At 56.1% G+C, this 26,399-nt stretch overlaps 1 protein-coding gene across 1 annotated transcript in view; it reads left to right on the forward strand.

Moving 5' to 3' along the window:
- KCNC1 (potassium voltage-gated channel subfamily C member 1) overlaps positions 1-26,399 on the forward strand; it is a 45,596-nt gene that overhangs the window by 10,440 nt on the left and 8,757 nt on the right. Inside the window, exon 2 of the mRNA XM_032356890.1 lies at positions 22,547-23,480. Within this exon, the coding sequence (XP_032212781.1) occupies positions 22,547-23,480 (934 nt within the window). The remainder of the gene's footprint in view (positions 1-22,546; positions 23,481-26,399) is intronic.

Genomic DNA, 26,399 nt, shown 5'->3' on the forward strand with positions numbered 1-26,399 from the left:
CTTTCCTTGTGCCCAATTAGTTGGCACCAGGGTGACAGGCCTGGGGATGAGGCCCAGGCCAGTAAGTTCTCAGACCAAAGCCCTTGGCACCATCCTTGAGTCCTTCCTTTCTCTCACGCATCAGCAAATCCTGTTGCCTCCATGTTGAGAGCATCCCAGAAACCAACTGTGTCACATCATCTCCACCACTAGGTCCCTAGTTGAAGCCATCCTCTTCTCTACCCTGGATGACTGGGAATTGTCCCCCCTCAGGCTCCTTCTCCACATGCAGCCAGGGCCATCCTGGGTAAAATGCTAGTCAGACCAAGCCACCTCTGTGCTCTGCTAACCCCAGCTTCCGGTCTCACTCAGGGAGGAGCCCAAGTCCTCCTGAGGGTTCGGAGGCTCCACATGAGCTCCTGGCCCCTACCATCTCCCTTCTGCTCTCCTGCCTCTCTCCCACTTCTCATTCTGGCCTCTGTGGTTTTCCACCAATACAGTGTTTGTGCCTCTGCCTCAGGACCCTTACTCTTGCTGTTCCCTCCACCCGGAGCATCCCCCTCCCCCTCACTCCTGCACCTGCTTCAGGTATGGACTTGAAGCTCAACCTCCTGCCATTCCATGCTCTCCTGTTTCCTCCTTTGCATTAACACCATCTAACTGTATTTTACTTATTTATCTCATTTGCCGTCTGTTTCTTTCACTAGAAGAACCTAGAACAGGACCTGGCATGTAGTGGGTGTTAAATAAATATTTATTGAGAGGATGGATAAGGAGACCAGAGTTCAAGACCTAGGTCAGACACCATACCCTGGAGCCTGTTCCCAGCTGACCCCCTTCTTCCTTGCCTCACCCGGGGACTCAGTGCCTCCATCCCCGAGCCTAGAGCAGTGACGAAGAGACAGAGACGAAGGCAGTGCTGGGGCCGCGGAGTGTCCTGGTCAGGGCCGGGGGTTGGGGGAGGAAAGCAGCAGCCAGGACAGGTCCCACCTGCCACTGTCACCACCTAGGGCCACGTGAGGCTTTTCCCATCCCTCCCCCTTCACCTCAGCAAACTCCTTTTTCACTCCACCTCAGCCCAGTGAGCCCCTGGCCCGCCCCCCACAACCGGAGCTCAGAGACTGAGGAACTAGTTTCCTCAACCAGGACTCACGAGCTCTCACACAAGGACACACGTGTTGCCGGGACAGTGTTCCCAGGCCCAGGTGGTCCGACCAAATGCCCAAGTGTCACTTCTCTTGCGACTCCTCCTGGAGGCCAGCCAGGCTCTTCTGCTGTCCCTCCCCATCTTCCTCCCCATCCACCTCCTTCTGTTCCCTGTCCCTTCTGTCACCCCCTTCCTTCTATGAGGTACTGACTGTCAACACAAACTCTTCCCCTTGAAATCTTAAGGATGCTTTTTGTCCCAAGGTCCCCGGCTAGGAGTCCCAGTCACATGTTCCGCTGAAAGTGGATGGACCTCGAGGCCTCACTTGACAGTGTGACCTGGAGCCCAGTCTCTCCTAAGAGCGTGTCCTCTGGAGCCAGGAGGCCTGCATTCATGTCCTGGCCCAGCAATTCCCAGCTGTGTGACCTTGGACAAGTTCCCTAACCTGTCTGTACCTCGAGAGGGATATTAATAGCGCCTGACTCATAGGGAAGGGGAGAGGCCTGAATGTGTTAAGCACTTAGCCCAGAACCCGAAACATAATAAGTTCTTAATTATCGTAGGTTCCATTATTGTCTTTTCGCCGGCGCTTGGCTCTGGAAGACCCAGACCGTCAGCTGTTCTCTGTCGGCTTCCTTCTTTCGGAAACTGACTCCCCTTTTAAATAACTCTCTAGGGGTCACCTCACCTACCTTGGCCCTGGGGTCTCCCACTTCCGGAGTCTGTCTCCCAGGGGCCAGATTTCAGGGATGTCATCTTGGCAGGGCCTGCATTCCGTCTTGCTTTCTGTCACAAAGCTGCTGGGTGTCACGGACAGACCATGGCCCCTCTGATCCTCAGTGTCCCCACTGGTTGGTGTGGGCCACTGGTCCCTGCTCTGCCTCCTTGTCCCAGTGTAGTGGGCGATGAGGGAGATGGAAGACAGAAGTTGTGCCGCGGAGTAGAGGGGCGGTGGGGGGGGTGGGCAGGCATTGACATCTGTGGTGGGGAGCCAAGCACAGGCACCTGAGACACTGACAGGACCCCCAGTGTGGAGGGGGCTGGCGGGCAGGGGACCAGGTATCCCAGCTTTGGGCCTCAACATGTTTAACTTTACAGGCAATGCACGGTGAGCACTGGCTGCAAGGGCCAGGCAGACCCTAGATGCTTCTGGGGCCCGGGGCTCCTATGGGTGCCAGGGGCCGGTGCCCTCTCGGGCTGGCCTGCCCCGCCAGGCTGACGCCAGGCTGGGTGGGGATGAGCTAATATTAGCTGGGCAGCCCCAGACAGCTGAGCTCAGGGGGCCTCGGAGCTTCACTGGGCCCAGGCTTAGATGTAGCTTTGGCCTGGGCCACAGACGCCAAAGGAAGCTTTCTCAAGCCTGTGCACGGCCTCGGATGCCCCTTCAACCCTGGCTGGGTCCAGACCTTCCCCAGACCTAGCCTGGCAGCCCTGCTCCTGCTTCACTCTGGCTCCGGGCCTGCCCACAAGCCCCTGGCCCCCTGCCCATGGTGTGCCCCCGCCTTACCTCTTTCCTTCTCCATCCACAGTGCAGGAAGGGCCTTCTCGCCCTACACCCCTACTCCACCCTAAAGATGCTCTCGGTAATTCCTGCCAGGGGCTGCTCTTAGCATTCATTTGTTCCTTCATTCAGTCAACGTAATTATTGAGTGCCTCCTGACTAGGAGGTAGGCACTGTTCTAGAAGCTAGGAATAAAGACCAAAATGGTCAGAAATCTCTGCCCTCAAGAAGCTTACATTCTAGCGTAGGGAGAATAAAAAGAAATAAATGGACACATGAATATAAAGTGTGTTGGATGGTGGGGAGTGCTGTGGAGCTACGTCACAGAGGGTAGGGCCAGGAAGTGCTGGGGGGTGGCGAGGATTTTAACCAGTGTGGCAGAAAACCAGGTGATGTTTCAGCAAAGACTTGAAAGCAGGGAGGGAGGGAGACATGTGACATCTGGGGAACAGGGGCGTGAGACATGCAGAAGTCCTGAGTGGACCCGTGTGCCTAGGGGTGAAGACCCCGCGAGAGGCCAGTATCCAGGGCCGGGCTCAGAGAGCTGAGAGACTGTGGGAGGTCAGAAAGAGAAGAGCAGAGCTCCCCACCACCCCACTGTGCTCTTGGCGGCAGGGTCTCACCGCATGGGCTCTCTGGGTGTGCCAGCCTGGTGGTGGTGTTTATGTCTCCACCGTGGTCCTCTTCCCTCCTCTTCCCTCCCCTCCCATGGCCTCAGGGTCCGCACAGTCCTCACTTCTAGGAAGCTGGGCCTCAGGGAGGGGGCCCTTGCCTCACCACAGTGGCGACCTCTGTCTTTTCCCGAAAGGCCAACTGTGCCAGTCAGGGCGAGGTGTGGGGCCACACAGGGCTGCCACCAGGCTGTGGGGATGCTGTCCTCTCAGGGGCGCTGGGGCTGGAGAGAAGTTGGTGTGGGAGCCGGAGGGAAAGGGCCCTTCCAGACCAAAGTCTTTCAGCAATTTGCATTCTCATAGCCCCCCACGGCCGCTTACCTGCTTCTCACTGGGTCAGACTTTGAGAAGATGGTCAGTGTAGTGATCATGGGCCAGACTGGAGCAGACTGCCTAAGTCCAAACTTGGCTCTGGTGATTATTAGCTGTGTGACCTCTGTAAGCCTCAGCCACCCCAGCCGTAAAGGGGGGATACCAAGAGTTCCCACTTCAAGGGGCTGCCATGAGAACCCAACGAGATAAGGTCCAGAAAGCTGGTTAGCGCAGTGCATGGTCCAACACAGGTGTTCCAGTCATGCCTGATCACTCTCACCATTTGGCACATGAGGCATCTTTCTAGGAGGTCCCACAGACACTGGCCTCTCTCCCCAGGGGATTTGGAGAACATGAAACGTATGTCTAAGAAGGGGTTGCTGTAACCAGGGGCTTTGCTGGTTCCGCAGGGACCTTCTCCGCCCATGAGGATGGTAGATCAGAGAAGTTTGACTCCCTTGGGTCTTGTCACCAGGGCAGGACTCTGAAGATATTTTACACCACAACCTCCCACCAGGTCACCATCTTACCACTTAGAGATTAATGTTTTATACTCAGCCTCAGGGGTTCTCTTAGCAGCTGTGAGGAACACAGTCACCCACTGGGCCACCTGGAGCCACCAGAGTCCCAGGATGAGGGCAGGGCTTTTGATGGCATACAGGGAAGGCGCCTGCTGAGGGCCAGGCCCAGGCGGTGTGCTTCTCCCCATATTGCCACGGGAGCTCCCACCTGGGCGCCCGAGCAGCCCACATGCCCGGAGCATGGTCCTTGTCTTGGTGGATGGGGGGGCTTTGTTTTCTCATCCATAAACTGTGCATCATGGTTCCACTTACCTCTCAGGGGAGCTGGGCAAATCCACCAAGCAGAGGCAGAAAGATAATTCGTGAGGGAGAAAATATGGTTCAAAGCAGGGCCATGTATGCCGGAGACTGCTGTCTCAAGGGCAGGGGAAGGGTGAGGAGGGAACGGGTAGAGGCGAGAGCACAGGCCTCATTGTGGGCTTAGGCAGGTGGCATCTGGCCAAGCCTCTTTGCTCCTGGTGGGGGTGAGCTTCGGAGGGCAGAGCCTGAAGCATTGTGCCTAGCACACAAGACACGCTTCCCTACCAGGGGCACCACTGAACCTGTTCCTGGGTTCAGATGCCCTGGGAGGGCTGGCATGATGAGGGCTGAGCCACAGAGACAAGGAAGCAAGCTGTGGAAGCTTTGTCCGGTGGCCCCACAGCCTCAGGGGCAAGAACCACTGTCACCAGTGATGTATTTAGCAGCACAAAGGTTAGAAATGCCGGGCACTGGCTTCTCTTCTAGGCAGCAGGAACCATGTCTCCTGAGGCCTGGCTGTCACCAAGCAGATTTTTTTTTTTTTTTTTTTCCCGTCTGGCAGTCTGGGGACCTGAGTAAAAGTCTCAGAGTAAGGAATCGCTGTGCTTTGTACCAGTTGGGCAAGTCTTTCCATGCCCATGGCCTTCCTGAACTCTGTTGTGCTTCCCTGGGAAAATCCTACCCAACATGTCTTTCCAGACCACTCACCCTTGGCCTCCAGGTACATTCGCCACTTCCTTAGCTGCTCCCCTGTGTCCTGCCTTTGCCTGTTCTGTTCCTTCTTGAACAGTCTGCTCTGCCAGAGAACTTCTCCTGCCCTTGATCGAGCTGCCCTATTGAGGTTTCCTGTCTCCCCAGCTCAGCTGCAGCCTCTTTGAGGAGGAGGGTCAGCTCAAGGAATGATGGTTCCTGTTATATAATATGGAATCAATAAATCCTTGCTAAAGTGACATACTTCACCACAGCCCTTTCAGGTGGAAGAATGAGATAGTATCCGCATTTCATTGATGAAGGAAAAACTGGCCCAGAGAGATTAATTTATTTGCATGGACCATCCATCTAGTTAGTAAGTGGTGGTAGAAGGACTAGATCCCCAGGTCCTCTTTGGGCAATTGGGAAGGTCAGTTACAGCAGTGCTATGTTCCTTCCCACTCTATTATGCTAAAGTTGTGTGGTCAAGAATGAGGAGGTTGGATGGTCAGATGGGTGACTGGCAAGTGGACGAAAGAGTGGATAAAAGGATGGTCCATGGATGGAGAGGAATGGGTGGAAGGAAGAAGGTATGAATGGACACCCCACTGGGTGGGCACCTTGGCGGATGGGTGCTCAAATCAATGGTTTTAAGGATGGATGGAGGGATACTGTTCTAGTGGCTTGGCTTCAAGGCAGGAAAGGAAGTTTCACCTCTCATTCAAAGAAAATATCCCAGAGGAGAGGACTGGGAAGCTGAAGACTTCAGGGTGCAAGGCAGGGTAGAGAAACCTAGCCGCCGAGCAGAGAAATTAGGTTTGCAGATGCAGGGGTGGACGGTTCGTGGAGCGAGGGAGCTTGGAGCTGGGGGCCAGGACTGATCCGGGAGACCAGCCCATACTCAAAGGTGAGAGGTTCTGATCAAGCAGCTGCAAGACAGGCTGGAAAGAAATTGCACTCAGAGCCCCATGACAGGGAAGCCTTGGGTCCAGAGTTTTCTGGACGCCCTGTGGCCACTGGAAGGCAGACAGCGAGTGGAGGGGGGGGCTCTGAGCCCCAGGCTGCACGAAGCATACCTCTGATTTCGGTCTGTCCTGGGGTCAGGAGGCCACTTCTCCTCCCTAGGTCCCCAGCCTCGGTGAGCAAGTCCTTCCTATAGCACCAGCAGGCCGTGTAAAAGGGGACAGTGCCACTCTCCTGGCTGAGGCAGGCACCCTCCTGAGTCCCCTGGCTCGGGAACTCCAAGACACATCGTCTGCCCCTGCTTCTTGTCATCAGTCCCCAGGGTCTAGACATGAGCTCCGAGGCTTTCATTTTAATTATCCAGCAAGGGCCGGTAGAGGGACCACAGACATGGGCGGCAGGGTCTGGAGGCTTAGAGGATGCTAGCCTACAGCAGATTCTTCCAGCAGGAGCTGAGGACCTCCATTTGCACGATGCATGGAGCTGTGAGCTCCAGGCTCCCTCCCAAAGCCCAGAGCATTCCCCAGCGCCAAGCTGCACCCCCTCCACACATACACTGGCCCCAGCGATCTCCCTGGGAAACCAGGTCCCAATGAGAGTGCCTGGTGTGCCGCTAACCACTCATTACAGTCACGGCTGCAGCTAAGTATAGCTCCAGCACACACAAGACCAAGACAACAAGGGGAAGGCTTTCCATAAAAAAGCCCCACAGGCGAACACACAAACATCTGCACGTACGTGCTCCCCATGCTCACGCGTGCCAACGGCTCTAGATGGTCACAGACCCGTACCTGCACCAACACAAAGTTTCACTCCCTCCCTCAGGCTTTCATTCCATGAATGGGTGTTGAGGGGCTGGGAGAGTGGTGGAGAGCCTGCATTCTGCAGTCAGACAAAGCTGGGTTTCCAGTTCCAACTCCATCACCTCCCAGGTTCCTGATCATGGGCAGCCTAGCCTAGCTGCTCCATGCCTCAGTTCCCCCCCTACAAAAATGGGGTGGTCACCACAGTGCAGAACTCAGAGTTGGTCAAGGTCAGTGAGATGGGACATGTGTGAGTGCTCAGGATGGGTCTGGCTCGGGGAAAGGGTCAGCACATGGTAGATGTCTGTGTCCTCGCTCCTGAGTAACTACTGGGTGCCCAGCTCTGTGCTGGGAGCTTTATTTAAAGCTGTTGTTTCTGGAGGTGGTTGTGAAAAACGGTGCCTGGTGTATAATGGGCACTCAGTGAATATTGGATGATTGAATGAATGAACAAACCACCGAAAGCTGCATGGATGGATGGTCGGATGTCCCCGGAGCTCTCTCCTCTGAGGAGGCTTCCACCCTCACTTGTCTCTCGGCCAGGCTGTGTCTCCAGTAGGATCTAGGTATTCTTGTGGGTAACATAGGGATCCTAGGGGGTAGAGGAGGAGCTCCAGGGGCTCTGGGCGGGTAACATAGGGATCCTAGGGGGTAGAGGAGGAGCTCCAGGGGCTCTGGGTGCACCCCCGCCCCATTTGGCAGATGGGGAAATGGCCACACCGTGGACAGTGCCCGGTCCTGCTGGGACAGACAGAGTAGACATGCAGCAGCAGGCAGGGGCCTGGCGGCAGACAGGCAGGCACTGGGGCCCCTGGGCCCCTGGCACTTGGCAAGGCTCTGCTTGCCGGGAAGGGGCTGGAATTCTGTCCAGCCTGGGTAGGAGGTAGGAAACCAGCTTCAGGGTTTAAGGGTACTGTCACTGTTCCCAGCCTTTGAATAGGCCGGCAGCTAAACTGCCTGGGCCATCTCCTCCCATCGCACCTCCTCAAAAAGAAAGTGACATTTCCTGGTGCTTTTTTTAAGCCCAGGCTGGCTGGGCCTGGCACCGGGCGTGGGGTAGGGAGGGGGCGGGAGGCACTGGGAGTCACACAACCTGAGTCTCTACTCACCTTGTGTGATCTCAAGGCCCTGGGAATAGACAAGGTCTCATCTCCTTGTCATGTGCCCCCAATGCCAGTGGCCACACTCCAGGACTGGCATGCAGGTTTTGAATTCCACGTCCCCAAGCCAGGGATGCCCCCGAGGCAGGCCTCGAGCTGTTACACTCCACAATGAATGTCTTCAGCCGGCCGGCCTGCTGGAGGTGAACAGGAACTTTCACGCCTTCGTGTCCACCGTCCTGACTCATTCGTGTTCACGGCCAGTGGGCACCCAGGTCTTTATTGGCTCTGCCCACTGTCAAGAGAGGAACATGGTTGTACCCGCTGCCAGCGGAGGCATGAGTCTGCTATCAGTGAGTGTCCCCGTTGCCCGTGTAAATGTGGATCTGCTCTCAGTCTCTCTGCCCACTGCCAGTGTACCAAACAGCCTCTGTGGAGATGAGGCTGGTGAGGACCGAGCCGGATGATCAGTGACCAGATGAGTCACAGATGCATAGACAAAGATGATCCTTGCACCAGTGTCCACATACATCTGCTGTTAAGTGTGTCAGTGCCAGCATAAGCAAGAGTCTGAAGTCAGTGTCTGTGTACCTCGCCAGCGTCGACGCCAGCACCGTGTCAGTGAATCAGGGACGGCGCACGCTGTCCATGCAGAGGAGGGGACGTGGGCGCCAGAGGACGTGAACCCCTAAGGAGGATGAAAGGAGTAAACTTCGCTGTGTTCATTGCATAGATTGAAGGAGTGAGACAAGCAGACATGGGCAAATATCCATGACCTTCCCACAGAAGAGAGGCCATCCTGGTGCTTAACTGTGCTCCTGGTCCCCAAGAAAGGGGCCCCTTTTTCCTTACTAGTGTGTGGCACATGGCTGGGCCTGACAGCAGGGCCAGCCCCCATCCCCAGATCTGGCCCCTTCACGGTACTTACATTCTAAGGTGGAAGAGAGGCCAAGAATAAATACCAAAAGTAAAGAAATCAGATGGTGGAAAGTACCAGCACTCACACAGCTGGCCCCTCGGATGGGCTGAACATGGCCCGCTGTAAGTCCCGCATCAGTAAAGCTGGGGAAGTCCATGATGGTCCGTGATGGTCCGTGCTGTGAGGGGAAGGAGAGGAAGGAAGCTGGAATCGGCCGGGGGGTGCTCATTGAGAGAAAGCCCCAGAAGGTGCCGAGGGAATGAGCTGTGAGGACACCTGGGGAAGGGCGTCTGGCCGGGGTGGGGGGAACAGCCAGTGCGGGGGCCCTAAGGCAGGCGTATGTCTGGCATGTTTCGAGAACATGTTTGAGGAGGCGGGTGTGGCTGAAACAAGTGAAGGGGACAGCAGAGGAGCTTGGCAGGGGGGAGGCAGTGTGGGACCAGATCACGCAGGGGCCGCGTGGAACGGGAGGACCTTGGCTCCTCCTCTGAGAGAAATGGGGAGCCTGTGCAAGGGTTCTGAGCAGAGAAAGGACACTGGCAGATTTCTATGTTAAAAGGATCATCTCGCTGGTCTGTTGCAAATAGTTCTTGAGCACCAGGAGTTGTGACAGCTGGGAGACCAGTGAAGGGGCTCTTACCATAATCCGGGGGCGGGGGGAAATGATTGATCCTGCCAGGGACGGAGGTAGTAAGGGTAGTGCTGGGCAGGCGGGTCAGACTCTGGATTGGTTTCAAGCTTCGTCGTCGTCGGTGGCCTTTCCTTATGGATTAAATTCGAGGTGTGGCAGGAAGAGAGGTGTCAAGGTCTGGGGCAGGAATCCGGAAGGATGGAGCTGCTGCTTCATGGGCTGGAGAGGTGCGGTCAGTGGGGGCTCTGTGGGAGCTCAGGGGGCCCGTCAAGTTGGGGACAGCGCTATCAGACCTCCCCCTGGAGAGGCTAAGGAGTCAGATGCCGAAGTCCTGAGTTCAGGAGAAGGGCTGAGCTGCAGGGAGACATCAGGGAGGGTTCGGTGGTATTTGAATGGGTGATGGTATTTAAGGCTGGAAACTAGGTGAATCGTTAAGGGAATGCATGTAGATGGGGAAGAAGACCAAGGTTCTGGGGCACCCTGATCGCTCGAGGCAGGGGAAGAGGTTGTCAAAGGACATCGAGAAGGAGCAGCCAGTAAGGTAGGGAGAAAATTTCAAGAGACGGTTGGAGCCTAGGAGCGTGACATAGAGGAAGGGGTGATGGGCGATCTCAGATGCTGCTGACGGCCAAGGGGTGGAAGGACTGGAAGTTGCTCCTGTTCTTTCTGCCTAAATTGCTCTTCCTTGCAACCTGTATTTCCCCCTCGTTGGTTCTTACCCATCCTTCCAACCTTGGCACAATTGTCACTTCTGCCCAGAAACCACTTGAACCTCAAGACTTGTTGTTCAAGTCCCATCAGATGCCTTGTGCTTTCCTCTGAAAGCCCTTATCACCTCATACAGGTACATATTTGCTTGTATGTTTCCTTGATACCCGTTAGCCTCCCCTACCAGAGGTCATGCCAGTTTTTGTTCACTCTGGGCCCTGCACAGCCCGGGGATAAGGCATAAATATTCACCGGAGAGAGAGCAGGTGGGCAGTCAACTGTGGCCCCACCTGCACTGTGTCCACTGCCCTCCCTGAGCTGTCCCTCTTAGAACCATCTTTTTATTCCCCTCTCCACAACACATGCATATGACTACACACATGCACACCCTTGTTGAGAATCAAGACCACTAACTTGATGAGGAAATACAAGTGGGCCCTGGGAGCGATTTCCCATTAGATTCCTAGTGGGAGATGATGGAGCTGCGGACCTCAGTTTTCTCATCTGTCTAATGGGGACAATCAAGACTGTCCTGCTGATGGCATAGCTGTTGATGTGTGTGTGTGTGTGTGTGTGTGTGTGTGTTTGTGTGTATGAGAGAGAGAGAGATGTGATTCAAAATGTGAAGATTATTGTACGTCGACAGCTGTACCCCATGTCATCGTAATGGGAAGACTAATGTCCTCCTCCCAGACTACCTACATGGACATGGGAGAGATTTATAAGTGGAAGCCCTGGGGTAGGGTGGCTTTAGAGTCAGAAACACCTAGATTCTACTTTCAAGCTCTGTGGATTTTGGTGTTTTGGCACATGTCTTTACCACTCTGAGCCTCATTTTTTTTTTTATCTGCAAAATGGAGGTAATGACCTCTGCCTCTGAGACGTTTTTAAGAATAAATGAGATCACATTGGTAATAGCGATTATTATTACTTCATAGCAGAGCACAGTGGGGCTCAACAAAGCTAAACACTCCAGTCACTGAGATGATTGTGGGAATCCGAAAGGGTAAAGTGTGTGATCCATTCAGCCACACACAGTGAGCACTTAACCAAATCAGGCTCTGAAGCAGGGGAGCTGGCCCAGGAGAGGGAATGCGGTGGAGGCCAGGGAAGGCCTGGCCTGCAGGAGGGACAACTCTGCGGTGGGTCCGGAGGCCCATCTGCCCGTGTGGACAGGGCTGTCACAGGGAAAAGGAGCAGGTGTGTTCCGATGACCCCAGAGGGCAGAACTGGGATTGCTGGGAGAAAGGCGGGGAGATTGACTTAAACACAAAATCAATGCATACCTCTAGAGCTGTCCAAAGCCAGGATGAGAGGTCCCCATCACTGGTGGTCACCATCAGAGACATCTGCATCAGGGTTACTGAATTGCACACATAGGAGGCCTGTATCTCCTAGATGAGGGCACCTTCCTATTTACTTTCTTATCTAGGAGCCTCAGTCACATAGTTCTTATTACCGTCTGTGGCACCAAAAGTTTTGAGGCACATAAGACACACTTATAACAGAATCCTTGGAAATAAAGAAGAAAGGAAAACATAGGAGTGGTATAATAAAGAGAAGAAATAGTGATACCCTGCACTTGGGTGAAAGATGAGTTCAGACTTGAGCATCGAATGTCACTGAGCTCCCTGGCAGGCAGAGCAAAAGAGGAACTCTGAAGGGTTCCATCACTCATCACTTACGAACAGAAAAGTCAGCAAGTGCAGCAGAGACAGAGAAACATGGTTCTGAACTCTGAAACAGAACAATTTCCTGCGTGCAATACTGGTGTTTCTCCGAGTTTAACATGCTAATGGGTGAGGATATATGTGTCTGGTCTCCTGGAGGGACTCTCAGGTCACAGGCGTGGGTGGGATGTCGGCTTCTGGTGGGACCTTCCAGGGCCCTGACAGCCAGCCCTCCAGGCATAGGGAACTCAAAGGGCACTCGGGGACAGCATGGCCCTGCTTCCCTAAGGCACACAGGCCTGTGTACCTCGCTGGGGCTGTCTAAGGTCCACATCAAGCCAGAGCAGCCAGGTCTGGCTCTCGGGCACAGCTAGGCTGACTTGCACTGTGGATATAGTGGGGGGTGGGTTGCCCACGGGAGGCCTGAAGAGCAGGCCTTCGAACCAGGCTGGGACTGATGGCACGGCAGAGGCCCTCCGGGTGCTTGGGCAAGCTTCTCCACCTCTGTAAACCTTAGCCTCCTCGTCTGAAAAATGATACCAGTCAAACTTCCCCCTAGACCTGTGTGAGGTTTCAGTGACCCGAAGCATGGAGAGCGCAGGAGGCAGGGACCCCTCGAGCCCCGGAAGCTGCTGTCATCAGCCTCCATCTTATCACCAGAGTTAGGCCGGAACTCCAGGAGCTCTGGCTCCCTCTCCGCTTGCCTTATGACCTTGGGTGTCCTTGCCCACCAAGCCTCCTTTGCTCCCGGGCCCACGGCAGGGGCTCACGTGGATAACCACTTGGCAGTGGGCATGTGAAGTCACCCTTACCCTGAGGACAGTTCCTCACTGGCAGGAGGCTGGTGTGCTGGGTCTCAGACATAGCTTGGCCTGCGTCTGTGGCCCCGGGAAATGGGCTCTGAAGGCCGTTGGCTCCCATGAGGCTCTCATTTGCTCCCAGTTCGTCAGCAGGCAAGTGGTAGCAGGAGAGGAAAACATTAGGGAAAAATTCTGAAACGAAACGTTTCTCTCGTTAGCTGTTTGCTGCTGCTCCTTGTATCTTCCACCCTCCCCCCCAATAATTCAGGGGGAAAATGCTGTGTTTAGATTTTTGTGGAAAGAAGCCTTGGCCCAACTCCTGGAATCCTAGTGTGCAAGGGAGCTGGCAGTCTCGAGGTGTCTCCCAACCCCAGAATTCTGCCTGGGATTTAGGGAAAGCCTAGACACCTGGCCTTTTGCTCTAAAAGCTCCGTAGCATCCGACTTCCCAGGCTGTGTTATTATTATTGTTAGAGCCCCTACTTGAAAAATGATGGGCCTGCGTTTCCCAGCGCTCACTTGCCTGCTGCGGTCAGATAGCCCATGGTGGAGCTGGGACTCAAACTCAGGCCTCCGAAGCCAGGCCTGGACCCTTCGCCTCCTGCCACGCTGCCCGCTTCCCAGTCTCCGGGGTGTCCCGGGCTCATGAGCTTCATTATACACCGAGCTGTCTGGTGCTTGGGTCTCATCTGGCCTCATGGATCCCCAGTGCGAGGATGGGGCTGGAGGCATCAGAGCCACGGAGGGCCCAGGTGGAAGTCAGTTTCTGGTCCCACCCACACCTGCTAACCCTGTCTCTGAGCATGGGACCAAGGAGCCTGCATTTGTGTCTCTGCTGAGTCCCTCTCCCCCAGCACACCCCACCGCCTTCCTGTCCATCACACAGGCCTCAGCCCACTCCTGCCCCCTGCATGCTCCCACAGCACCCCCAGGGAGAGCTTCTTACTTCCAGCCTCTCTGTCACCCTTCCGAGGGGTCTGGCTTTGGCCGTCACCAAGTAAGATCTCCTTGGTGCTGTGCCCAGAGACTGCTCCGGGGGGCTGTCTTTCAGGGGACACTCCTCCCTGTGTCCTCCAGGACCAGGGCTAGCCCCCGTTGGGCAGACGGGTCCCCATGCTGCTTAGCCAGGACTGTGCTGGTGCGTGCGCCCAGCCTCCCACCTGCCTCGTGGATGGCTCTCGGAAGGGCGGTGCTGCTGTGCTGGGATGGGGGAGGGGCACATCCACCTCAGTCCCCCAGCTGCCTCCCAACTCGGTGGTTCCTGTATCATGACTGTAGGAGTCTTCACTTCTCTAAGTCTGCGATGCTCTGATCCTAAGCACTTTGTTGTGACGGGACCCATGAGGGCCAGAGGTGCAGGTAGGGTTTGATCCTAACTTCAAGATCCTGTCATTTCTGCTCCGGCCACTGCCTCCCTTTGACCTGGGGTCTGGAAGGCAGGTGGGGCCCCGGGAGCAGAGAGGCCTGGGTGGGCATCTCAAGCAAAAGCTCGGAAGCCGTGACCATGAAAGCTCCAGGATGCAGCCCAGTACTGACGCTGTTATCTCTGTCCGCCCTCAGAGTTCTGTAACCTGGGGCAGATCCTTTCCCTTGCTGGGCCTCCTTGCTGGGCGTCTGTTTCTCCATTCATGCCACAGGGGGCAGCTTTTAGACCAGAAACCTCTGAGGGCCTCCTCTTCCCTGGTGTTTGGGGTTTCTAACGACCATGTTTTCACAAGTCTAAGGCACCATCGATCTAAGACATGACATGAGTTGAATAATAGCACACTGGGGATGGGGTTAGACATACTATTTTAAGGATGTGTACATTTTATGACATGTTTTCATTTCCAAAATGCAATAAAAGAATGTGCATCCTGGAACGAAACCGCAACACGGAGACTGCGGCCACCTCCAAATTTGCCAGTATAGCTGTCGGGGCAGCCCTTTCTAGATATGGCCTAGCTCTCTAGGGTCATGAGAGAATTCAAGGAAGCCTCTCTCTGGAAGGTTGGAGGCCTGGGCCCTGCCTTTCCTGGCCTCAGTTCCCCCACTGCCCAGGCTGGGTCCCAGGAATGAGAGGGGGAGTGTGACAGGAGGAGGGGTTCTGACCGGAACACCACAGCCCTGCCTCCCTGTGGCCTTTTCCCTACCCTTGCCCTCTCTCTCCTCTTTCTCTCAGTCAGAGACAGTTCCAGAGAAAGGAGCACACCCTAGGGCTAGAGTGTGAATGACTATCTCTGGCATGGAAAAGGGTCACAGCCCTGGGCTGGGTCTTATCTCAGAGAAGACGTGTCCAGAGTGCCTAGCCAGCCCTATTCCCCTAAGAGAGGGCTCCTATGTGCCCCATCCGATCTCATACCTGCCCTTACACACAGACGCAGACGCATCACACCCCATACATGTCCTTATCTACATACAAGCACACACACCACTCCTCATGTGTCTTAACACACACACACATGTGCACGCATGCACACACTCACACACACACTCCTACCACCTGTAGGAACCACACACTACACATGGTGACCATCTACACAAACCTTTCACACATGCCTGGAGTCAGGTCGCATAAACAGGGGACACACCTTCACCATGTCTACACCCACTGCGCGCTGACAGTCTCTCCCCCTCATCCCCTCTCCCCCCAGACTCTCCCACAAACATGGACTTGCCCAAACTGGTGTCCACTCGGCCGTGTTATGTTCTCTGCACAAACTCTCGCACACTTCCACTCACCCCCTCTGTGTAGCATCGTGGGGAACTCACCCACCTGCTGCTCCCTGAGCTGGGAGCCAAGGGGGAAGGACTAGTGAAAAGGAAGAGGGGCAGGGACCCCTGGATGCCGGGATGGACTGCCCAGAACCGCCCATTTATTGATAGACCAAAAAGAAATTAGACTCCAAAGAGGCCCCTCCCCCGTCGCCCCCTTGCAGCCCTCAGCCAGCCCAGCATGCCGCGGGCCTGCCCAGCCCAGGGAAGGCCAGATGAGTGTAATTCGGTTTCCAAACTCAACTCGACTGACAATTTATTTAGTCCAATTGGCCATCCCGCCTGCTCTGCATCACTGACTCTGCCTGGATTAACTCAAATGCCATATTCCCCCGCTGGGCAGATTTAATTAGGTGAAAAAAACTGACCTGAAGCCTCAGGGGGCTTGGGCCTGGACCGCAGCCAGGGGCCCCGTGATGAGCCCCACTGCCTGCAGCCTTGCCTTGTCTCGGAATCCTCGGAAGGGACCGAGTCCAACCCTCAGTGTACTGGTGAGGAATCTGAGGCCCAGAGAAGGGAAGTGACTTGCCAAGGTCACACAGCACATGAGCGCCAGACCTGAAAGATGGTCCATGCACCACAGTCCAGCCATCACCTTGTTCCTGGAACACCAGACTGCAAGCGCGCAGATCCCCACTGAGAACCCCAGAACAATTCTGGAAGGCAAGCACAATCTTCTACAGATGACTGTGGCATACATAATTTATAAATGAAAGTCATCGCACATATTGGTCATTTTAATAGATAGTAAATTGCTTTCCTGATTTATGGTTTCAGGGGCGGGGTTACCATAAAAATAACTTGGTGATTTATAAAACATATTCTTAAGTCAACAGAGCTTCAGTAGGTTTGTCTGACTTTACAGCCAACAGCCTCACCACCCCAGTTACCATAGAAATGGGATGCCTCCTTCTGTTGCCATGGCTACCACTTTCTAGAACACTATTGGTGGGTCTTTCACAGTTTGTGATTTGGTTCTGGGGGGTGGGGGGTGGGGGCCAGGTCTACCAGCTTGGGTTTATGCTGCATTATCAGGCGATCTTGCCTGTGTTGTCTTGAAATTTCACTGGGCGGCCTCTGCAGTGGCCAGGCTAGGTGACAACTGTCCCTGTCCCTGGGCTGCCAGGCAAAAGTCCCTTTGTGCCTCTCTTCCTCCTCTGGCAAACTAGCAGCCCAGGAGACGCTGGTCTTACAGCGGCCTGGATCCTGGGTGTGGGGGCAAGGCGGCCGCTGGGGTGGGCTAGAGAAGGGAGACGAGGCCTGGCAGCGGGGGTCGGGGGTGGGGGTGGGCAGGAAATCAGGCAGCTGAGGCAGGAAATCAGGGGACTGAGGGGCAGATGTAAGGCCTGGAAATCCAAGCACTGGCACCATCACCATGGGGAGGCAGGCTGAGGGCATCGGGGAAGGCTGAAGCGGCAGAGGCAAGGCGGGCTGGAGCTGCTGTCCTGTGGGAGAGACAGACGCTGAGCCAGCCACACCTGCAGGGGTGAGGTGGGCAGAGGAGGGGCTAGCCCGGTGGCCGGGCCTGGGTTCTACTGTATGATAGTGAGAATGCCGTGCGGGGATGGCTGCCGTGTCATCGTGTGCCCCCAATGCAGGGGGACTAGAGCTGTGGGGGGCTATGGGTGTGCTTCCATACAGCCCCTTGGCCCCTGTGTCATCTCCGGATGTGCAGTCAGGCCCCTGGTTTGTAGACTGTGTGGCTGCATGGGCAGCCTATGTGCTTAGGGTAAGGGGTGAAGGGTGTGCTCTGGGTAGCTGTGTGTGTGTCCGCGGTCTCTGGGACACAGACAGCTCATGTAGGGTGCGGCCCTTGCCCTTGCCTTCAGCCCTGGGACAGCCTTGCTGTCCTGGGAGCATCGACCCAGGATTGCCGCAGACGTGGCTCCCAGCGTCGCTCTCTGCCAGGGCTCGGCCACCCACAAGAATGCCCCATCCCCACGCACTTGCCCAGTCCCTCTGGCTGAGCACCTTGAACAAGTTGGGATCATCTCCCAGCCTGCCCTTTTCTGGGTGTGTAAGGAGGTGGCCAGGTGGGGACACAGGCGAGCCCATCCAAGGCTGCTGTTGGTGGTGATTCCCTGAATGAGGTTAGGGGGCAGCCTCCCTATCCCTGGGGCTGCTGTTGTCCCGGGAGCTAGCAAGTCCTGGGTGGCTGGGCCGGCCCAAGAACAATTCACTGGGGGGCCGGGCAGCCCAGTTCTCTCCTTCACTGGGATAGGCATAACCTGCCCTCAGGGAGTCTGACCTGTGGGTGCCAAGCTCCAGGATGGAGGCGTCCAAACACAGGGCCAACCACCCAGGTGCGCTGGCAGCTCTGCTAGTGGAAGTAGGTTCGATTCTAGAGCTAGATGAACTTGGATCCAGGCCTCAGCCTCATCATGAGCTCTGAGCCCTTGGTTTAGTCACTGACCTCTGTGTACCTGGGTTTCCTTTTTGGCACAGGAGGGTAGGACTCCCTGTCTCATTAGGTCAGAGAGAGGACTAACGGTGCCGAGTGGGTCCTTAGATTTGGAAGCTTTCTGCCCCCTCCTTCCTGTGCTCAGCTTCTCTGAGGACAGACCAAAGGGAGCTGGGACTCAGCTGGAGGGGAACTCTCCCTTTGGCTATGCGCTGTGGCAGGCCTGCTGGTCTCTGGGCATACGAGGATATGCAGTCTGAGCGAGCCAGGGGCATGGGTCTCTACAGCCCTCCTAGGGGCTCTCCTGAGGGCCTGGATGTTGCTGGGGCTTGGCCTGTGACCAAGGACCAGGCCTACCAGCAGCAGAGACCAGGCAGGGGGTTGCCCGGGAAGGCGAGGCTGGACGGCAGGACTCGCTGCCGCTTTCCTTGCTTCCTCCCCTGTCCTGGTGCCGGGTTCTGGACTGGGCTGGACTGCCACCCTGCCCCTGCCAACTCCCTGGGCACTAGGGCCCAGAGAGGAAAGAATCTAGGCAGGATGTTGCATGGATTGCTAAGAACCAATACTTTTTCCTACCCTAACTGTATAAGACCTGCCCTCTTTCATGGCCTCAAGTGTTCCCATCAGGACTGGCCTGTGAGAGGGGCAGGTGGAGTGAGAGCTCTGTGGGCCGGCGGAAGCACCTGGGACATCAGGGCCCTGTTGGGGCCGTTCCCGTGAGTCTCCCCAAGCACTAATGAGCCGGCGTTGGAGACAGATTTGCTGCCTCCTTGGGGGTGAATTTAGAGACTCCTTGGGGGGTCCCTTCATTTGCTGCCTCGTTAGGGCCTCAGCTCCAAGAGGAGCCTCACCTGGACAAGGGGTCCCAGGAGTAGGGCTACTTACTTAGTGGGGGCACTGAGGGATGAATGGGTTTTTCTAGAGGTACAAAGACACAGAGACGGGGAGACCCGGAGAAGAGGGTCAGAAATGGCAGAGAGTTGTGTATGGCGAGAATGTTGGGTGCGGGTAGGGAGTGAGCTCTCGGGCCGGGGAGGCCGGGCGCAGAGCGTCCCCTGTGTCAGGGCTCCTCTCTGTGGGCACCATGGTCGGGTGGCCTGGGCAGAGGGCTGGGATGCCAATGGGTCTCTCCCTCTGGTAGCTGTATGGAGACAGGACTCTAAGCCGGAAGCCTGCTGACTTTGATGGCAGTGGTCCTACGGCGAGAGGATCACATGTGAGCAGAGGGGACGGAGGAGGACAGGTAGAGGAGGGCTTGGGAGGAGGAGGCCATGGCTGATGGGGCAGTGGAGGGGGGTGCCTCGTGCCTCCGGTCGTTGGTCAGGATGGGGAGCTCAGGGAGGCAGGGTGCCCCGCCTCTCCACATTCCTCAGCTGTGCATGTCCTCCTCTCTCAAAAAGCCCAGGGCAGGGGCAGGACCTGCCCTTTGGGTTAAGGTGAGTGCCAAGCCTGATGACCAGGTCTCTGGGGCCTGCGAGGAGACCTGGAGGCAGATAACCAGCATTTTGGAAGGCATTTTTAGCTCTAGGAGCTTTGGCCACTTTGGTGACGGCAGGAGCTTTGGAGCTAGATAAACGTGGGTCAGAGGTGGTGGCCGCTCGCAGTTGCTGCCACTTAGCTTTCCTAATCCACTTCGGGGGTGAGCCAGGTCTGCCCTATCCAGACCCTTAGAGAGCTGTTTCTGGAGTTGGGAGCCCCAGCTTAGTCCCTACCCTGCCCCACCTTGTCCAAACCCCACCTGCTTTCCAAGGCTCGAGGGAGAGTCTCTTTTCAGTCCACTGCCCTGGGCTTGTCCTTGCATGTGTCTTTTACTCTCTGCTGGGCAGGGAGCTCCCCAAGGCTGAGGCTTTATTCCACTCTGCTGGCCATAACCTGGTGGCTGGTAAAGAGTGGAAGGGAGAAAGGATGGATGGATGGATGGGTGGATGGAAGGATGGGTGGATGGATGGATGGATGGATAGATGGATGGGTGGATGGATGGATGGATGGATGGGTGGATGGATGGATGGATGGATGGATGGATGGATGGGTGGGTGGATGGATGGATGGGTGGGTGGATGGATGGATGGATGGATGGGTGGATGGATGGATGGATGGATGGGTGGATGGATGGATGGATGGATGGATGGATGGGTGGATGGAAGGATGGGTGGATGGATGGGTGGATGGATGGGTGGATGGATGGATGGATGGATGGATGGGTGGATGGGTGGATGGATGGATGGATGGATGGATGGGTGGATGGATGGATGGATGGATGGATGGGTGGATGGGTGGATGGATGGATGGATGGATGGATGGATGGATGGGTGGATGGATGGATGGATGGATGGGTGGGTGGGTGGAGGGGTGGGTGGATGGATGGATGGATGGATGGGCAGGCGGAAGGAAGAAAGGGAAGAAGGAAAGGAGGGAGTAAAGGAAGAAGGAGGGAAGGAAGAGAGGAGGGAAGGGAAGAAGGATTGCCTGCATGATGGATAGGAAGGGGGGGAGGGGGAAAGGAGCAAGAAAGGAAGGAGTGGAGCGAGGGAGGGGGAAAGAAGGAGGAATGGATGTGAGGGTGAAAGGGAGGATGGGGGGGTGGGGGTGGGGAGGAAGGGAAGAAGGAGGGATCGAGGAGTGACAGGAGGGATCCATCCGTGGATAGAAGGAGGGATTCACGGGGATCATACTTGATAGTGGTCTGGATAAAATTTTTGAAAAGTGTACAGTGCCCTAAAAGCAACGGAACTATGAGCATAGCATAAGGCCCCAAGACTTCTTCCTGTCTGGGGGACTCCAGACTTCCCATCTGTAGCATGTAGTGTCTTGGACCAGATGCTTTCTAAAGGCTTCTCTTACTCTGACCTTCTAAAATGCTGTCTCTGTTGCTTCCCCTTTCCTCTCCCCTTCCTCCAAACCAGAATGTTCCTTGAAAGGTCCACATAGTTCTCGGTTTCTAGATCCGTACCACATTATGTGGCAGGTCCCATGGCTATGGTCAACCCAGGCAGGGCTGTTCTTGGACTTACAACGCTGCCCCCATACCGACGACCACCACAAGGTGTGGGGGGTGGGGAGGGGTGCATCTCGGCAGGCTACATTGTTCTGGAAGCAGCATGGCTGCTGCTTGTTGTGGATATGGTGTGGGGCCTTGGCCCTCCTTGAAGTTCTCTGTGAGGGCAGCTCACAGAGGGAGAACACAGGGGTCAACCCATCCAGACTGTAGCCCAAGGCTGCTTCCAGAAGATGGTCTGGCTGGGGACATTGTCTATCTTACACAGGCTGGGAGAAGGGGCCCCAGAGGGAAGGGGAGCTATGGGAACATGCAAGCAAGGATGACCAGCTGGACACCTGAAGGAGAACTGACTGGCTGGGGTTCTTCTTGAGCTCTGGGGGACCCAACTGGAGGCTGTAAGAAGAGGCCTTGCCTGGAATTCAGTCTAGCAGGATAGCTCCTTGGTTCTTTCCTCAGGTACCCAGGTCTACTGGGGGCTAGTGAAGCCCGGGGTCATCAGATGGGGCCACCAAACCAAACCAAAGGAGCTCCTGAACCTTTCTCCAGGGTGTCAGATGGTTCTGGACAGCCTGGGCCATCCCAACCATTTCCTTCTCAATGGTGGGGTCTGAGAAGAGGGGGCAGCCACATATATTCAGAAAGCCCCAGCCCTCCAGCGACTCCTTCCTTGCTTCCACCCAGGAAGGGTGGGAGGGCCATAACCAGCAGGAGAGAAGCAGACCCTATGGTTTTGGTGCCTTTGGGGACCCCCAGTCCAGTTGTCCTTCTGCTACTGGACCTACAACACAGTATCCCTGACAAATGAGCATTTAGCCTGTATTTCAGTACCTCCAAGAATGGGACGCTCACCTCCAAGCTGGTGGTGGGAATTCCTAGAAGGTTGGGGGTGGGGTTTTGCGTAAAATCTGTCTAGGGCCCTGGGGCAGATATCTATCTTTGCAGTTTTGGGACTTGAGAGAACCCAAAAGAGACCACATCGGTGACGTACACATTCCTGAAAAAGAGCGTGAATGGACTGCGGTAGGAAGAGGAGGCCTGGGCCGTGTGGCCACTGAAGGGCCCAATTCCACCATCACAGCCTTGTCTCATTCCTTTGCCACCTTGAGCCTCAGCAGGCAAAGTCACTTTTATCAACCAGGGTAGGCTAAGTGCTTTACTAAGTCACCCCCAAATCACAGCAGCTTAATACCTTAGTAGTTGATTTCCCACTCAGGTACTTAGTGGATATTTGATTTTCAGGGTCCTTGTGGTGGCCCCTCTGGCTCCTAGAGCGTCAGCATGTAACTGGCAGCTGGGGGAGGAAAGGTGCTAAGCACCTGGCCTGTCATTCACACACATCCCTTTCACGCGCTGTCCCCGGACCGTGAACTCAGTCCCGGGACCCCACCTCACCCCAAGGAAGCCTGGCACATGGAGTTGAGCTGTGCGTCCAGGAGGAAAGGAAAGGCATTTGTGAAAACAAAGCAATTCTGCCCCAACTTCTTACCTCCCTGAGCATCCTAGCTCGGTGCTCCGAGGAGGGAAAGGTGGCCCGTCCATTTGGCCCATGTTGGAGGGGGCAACGAGCAGGCGTCCTCCCCTGGCCTGGCCTCTGACCGGAGCCAACGCCAAGGTACCCCAGGTTGCTTTGCTCTGGGTGGGAGGGCCTCTCCCTCTGACCCTGTGTTTCTCCTCCACAGTATGTGGCCTTCGCCTCCCTCTTCTTCATCCTGGTCTCCATCACCACCTTCTGCCTGGAGACCCATGAGCGCTTCAACCCCATCGTGAACAAGACAGAGATAGAGAATGTTCGGAATGGCACGCAAGTGCGCTACTACCGGGAGGCGGAGACGGAGGCCTTCCTCACCTACATTGAGGGCGTCTGTGTGGTCTGGTTCACCTTCGAGTTCCTCATGCGTGTGGTCTTCTGCCCCAACAAGGTAGAGTTCATCAAGAACTCACTCAACATCATTGACTTTGTGGCCATCCTCCCCTTCTACCTGGAGGTGGGCCTGAGTGGCCTGTCTTCGAAGGCCGCCAAGGACGTCCTGGGCTTCCTGCGCGTCGTCCGCTTCGTGCGTATCCTGCGCATCTTCAAGCTGACCCGCCATTTTGTGGGCCTGCGGGTTCTGGGCCACACTCTCCGCGCCAGCACCAACGAGTTCTTGCTGCTTATCATCTTCCTGGCCCTGGGTGTCCTGATCTTCGCCACCATGATCTACTACGCCGAGAGGATAGGGGCACAGCCCAATGACCCCAGCGCCAGCGAGCACACCCACTTTAAGAACATCCCCATCGGCTTCTGGTGGGCCGTGGTCACCATGACGACGCTGGGCTACGGAGACATGTACCCGCAGACGTGGTCCGGCATGCTGGTGGGAGCGCTGTGTGCGCTGGCGGGTGTGCTCACCATCGCCATGCCTGTGCCCGTCATCGTGAACAATTTTGGGATGTATTACTCCTTAGCCATGGCTAAGCAGAAACTACCAAAGAAAAAAAAGAAGCATATTCCACGGCCACCGCAGCTGGGATCTCCCAATTATTGTAAATCTGTCGTAAACTCTCCACATCACAGTACTCAGAGTGACACATGCCCGCTGGCCCAGGAAGAAATTTTAGAAATTAACAGAGCAGGTAGGAAACCTCTTAGAGGCATGTCGATCTGACCTTTCACCTCCGCCCCCCGTAGCGATGATTCCAGATTCAGTCAGACTGCTTCCTTAGTTCCGTGGGCGACCCGGGACCCCGCACTCAGTCTCGAGGTGTGGAGCCTGGGGGCCCAGGGAGATGCTGGGCAGCCAAATTCACAAGGCGAGAGCCTGCTGGAGGAACCTCACTGGTGGCCCTGGGTAAGGAGGTTGGCGCGCTGGTCTCGTGAGGTTCGGAAGAGACGACATGGCCCGCGAGGTTGCTGAGGACTCTCTTGGCAGGAGCCCAGGGGGCTGCTGCTCGGTGGGCAGGAGGCAAGCGTGAGTCTCTGACTCAGGCCACTGTCCCAGGGCTGGGGCAGGGCAGGGGTGGGTGTGATTCGGAAACGCCAGATAGCTTCTGGTTTGGTCTTCCCTTGGCCCCCTTCAGGCTGTGCAGACAGCACAGCTGGTGCAGGGGATCGGGCAGGGGGGTCCCTGCAAAGACAGTAGCAAGGATTCTCACCCCGCCACAGAGCCTGTCTCCACAGCTGAGTAGAACTCCTGCTCTGATTCCGGCTGCCTAGCTCCAGGTGCGTCCTCGGGGACGCCTGTAGCCCTCCGTAACAAGCTTACTTACCCCACAGCATGCCGAACCAACTCACCTTCTACCACCACTCTAGAGTTTAGCATTTATCTTTAGGAACCTGTTGGAGCGACTCTAGCTTTCACGTTGTCTGTTTGGGTTGATGGTCGAGCGGGAGTTTCCGGTGGCCTTCTGATGGAAGCGGCTGGTGAGCAAAGGACCAGCGGGGGCCACCATCCCGGGCAGCTTTAGGCGAAAGCACTACGGACCAGCAGCCACCTCCCACTGAGGGTCCTCCCCATGTCCGGCAGTAGGGACCGCAGCAGCAATACGTGACAACCAGACACCAGTGTCCAGCCACATTCCCATGAATTCAGTGGGAGGGCCGGGGGGGAGGGAGGGGGGCCATGAAACAATACTAGTCATCGTGGGATATATTCTCATATTCCATGGCTAGTGGTTTGTTATGGGACTATCTCAGTTTTATGAGAACCTGCACATAGCACATAAAGTTGATCATGGGGCTCTGGTCTGAAGATATAAAGCCCATAGTCTACCTCTACCCATGGAATACCATCGACTTATTCTGTGGACACAGGGATTTCAAGGAAATGAATGACCCAGAGAAGAATGGCAACACTGAGCTAAGAGGTGCCGGGGTGAGGGAGGCTGAGTGAGTGACAGGTAGCATTTAGTCTACGGAGGATGTCCCCGTACCCAGGTGTGGCAGGCGAGCTCAACCCTGGATGAGCACGTTTCCCCCGGTGTGGGTGGCCTCCCCCAGCAGATGAGGGATTCCTCATCCCTGCCCCCTGCTGACGCACTTGCCACCCCATCCCGCTCCCGATCTGGCTTCATTCCACACCTGTGCTGTCTAGCGCAGTACCCCCAAGGCCCACTTCTCTGCCCTGGGGGCTCTCTCGCCCTTTCTTCTGGTCCCATACCCCTCCCTGCTTCCTGGATTCCTCGAGGCACTCAAGAAGAACATGGTTAGTGTCCCGGGCCAGGCCAGGGGGTGGGCGAGGGTCTCCGATGCTGGAACGGGGGCCCGAGGTAGGGCTGCATCCCCCTGGCCAAGGCATGGCTCCTGCTCGGCAGGGGAGGCACATTCGAGAGGAAAGTTCCCATCCCACCTCTCTGCTTTGGATTAGGTGGACATCTGACTTCAGGAGCCGCCATCATGGCAAGGAAAGTTCCTGGGGCTCTGGGGTGGGTCTGGGCTGGCCTGGCCCCCACCTTCAGTCCAGGCCCCAGCAGGGAGAGCTCAAAGTTGGGTGACATCCCTATGGCGCTACTTGGCCCTCAGGATCAGTGCCCCAAGCTTGGGTGCCCAGGCCAGCCTACCAAGGATCCCCAGTTCACTCTAGTCAGGCACAGATTCCTCTGCACTCCTAGAAAATGCCAGTATTCTCCATGTGCTGAGGGTGCACATACACACACATACACACACACTCACACACGTGCATACACCAAGTGCAGATGTGTTCTGACATGCACACCAGCTAGTCCCAGAGACACAGCCCTCTTCCCGTGCTGCAGCAGACCCGTGAAACTCTTTCACTCCTGGTGGATCCCCTGGGTCCCCAGCCATGGCAGCCCTGCTCCCAGGAGCCTCGTGGTCCCTGGCCCCAGGTCTCAGGGACCCAGAGAGCCCTGACTCAGTCAGTCCTTGGCTGAGGAGGGATTTGGGGGCCTCCCAAGCTTGCCCTCAGGAGCCCAGATGCCAAGGCTATCCTGCCTTTCTCTCCCCAGCCCCACACTCTGCCCGCCCTCCCTTTCCAAATGCTCACTTGCACTGGAGGTGCTGTCCTGTTGTCCAGACCTGTCCACCTTGGCTCCCAGACCCCTCTGAACCTCCTCCTTTACCAGAACACTCCTTCCAAAAGCTGGTGTGTGAGACCCAGATGATCTGTCACCAAGGTGTGTGGTCCTTAAGGGACCTCCATCTCAGCATCATGGGGTCCCTTCCCATTTGCTTCCTTCTCTGCTTGTAGCCACATACCCAGCTGGGTGTGGGGACATCTGTGAGTTGTGGGGGGAGGGGCAGAGGCGAGGAAGGCAAATATGGGTGGAGATCTGACCCTAGGAGAATTGAGAGAGGTAAGACACAGCCCCCAAGGCCTTTCCAGCCTCGCTCCATCCCCAAGGACAGTCAGGTGGCCTTAACAAAATCTGGTTTTCCAATTATGCTTTTAGAATCTGGTTTAAGGCTAAATGCAGCCTGCTGGGCTCTGGGGCATCTCCTACCCCTGACCACCCCCCCAACTCCCCAGGGCCAGACCCCAAGGACTCAAGGCCTCCCAGTCATGTCAATAACACCTTCCCTCACCTCCACCTCTT

The sequence above is a fragment of the Mustela erminea genome, chromosome 9 (assembly GCF_009829155.1).
Source record: "Mustela erminea isolate mMusErm1 chromosome 9, mMusErm1.Pri, whole genome shotgun sequence".
Taxonomy (NCBI): Eukaryota; Metazoa; Chordata; class Mammalia; order Carnivora; family Mustelidae; genus Mustela; species Mustela erminea.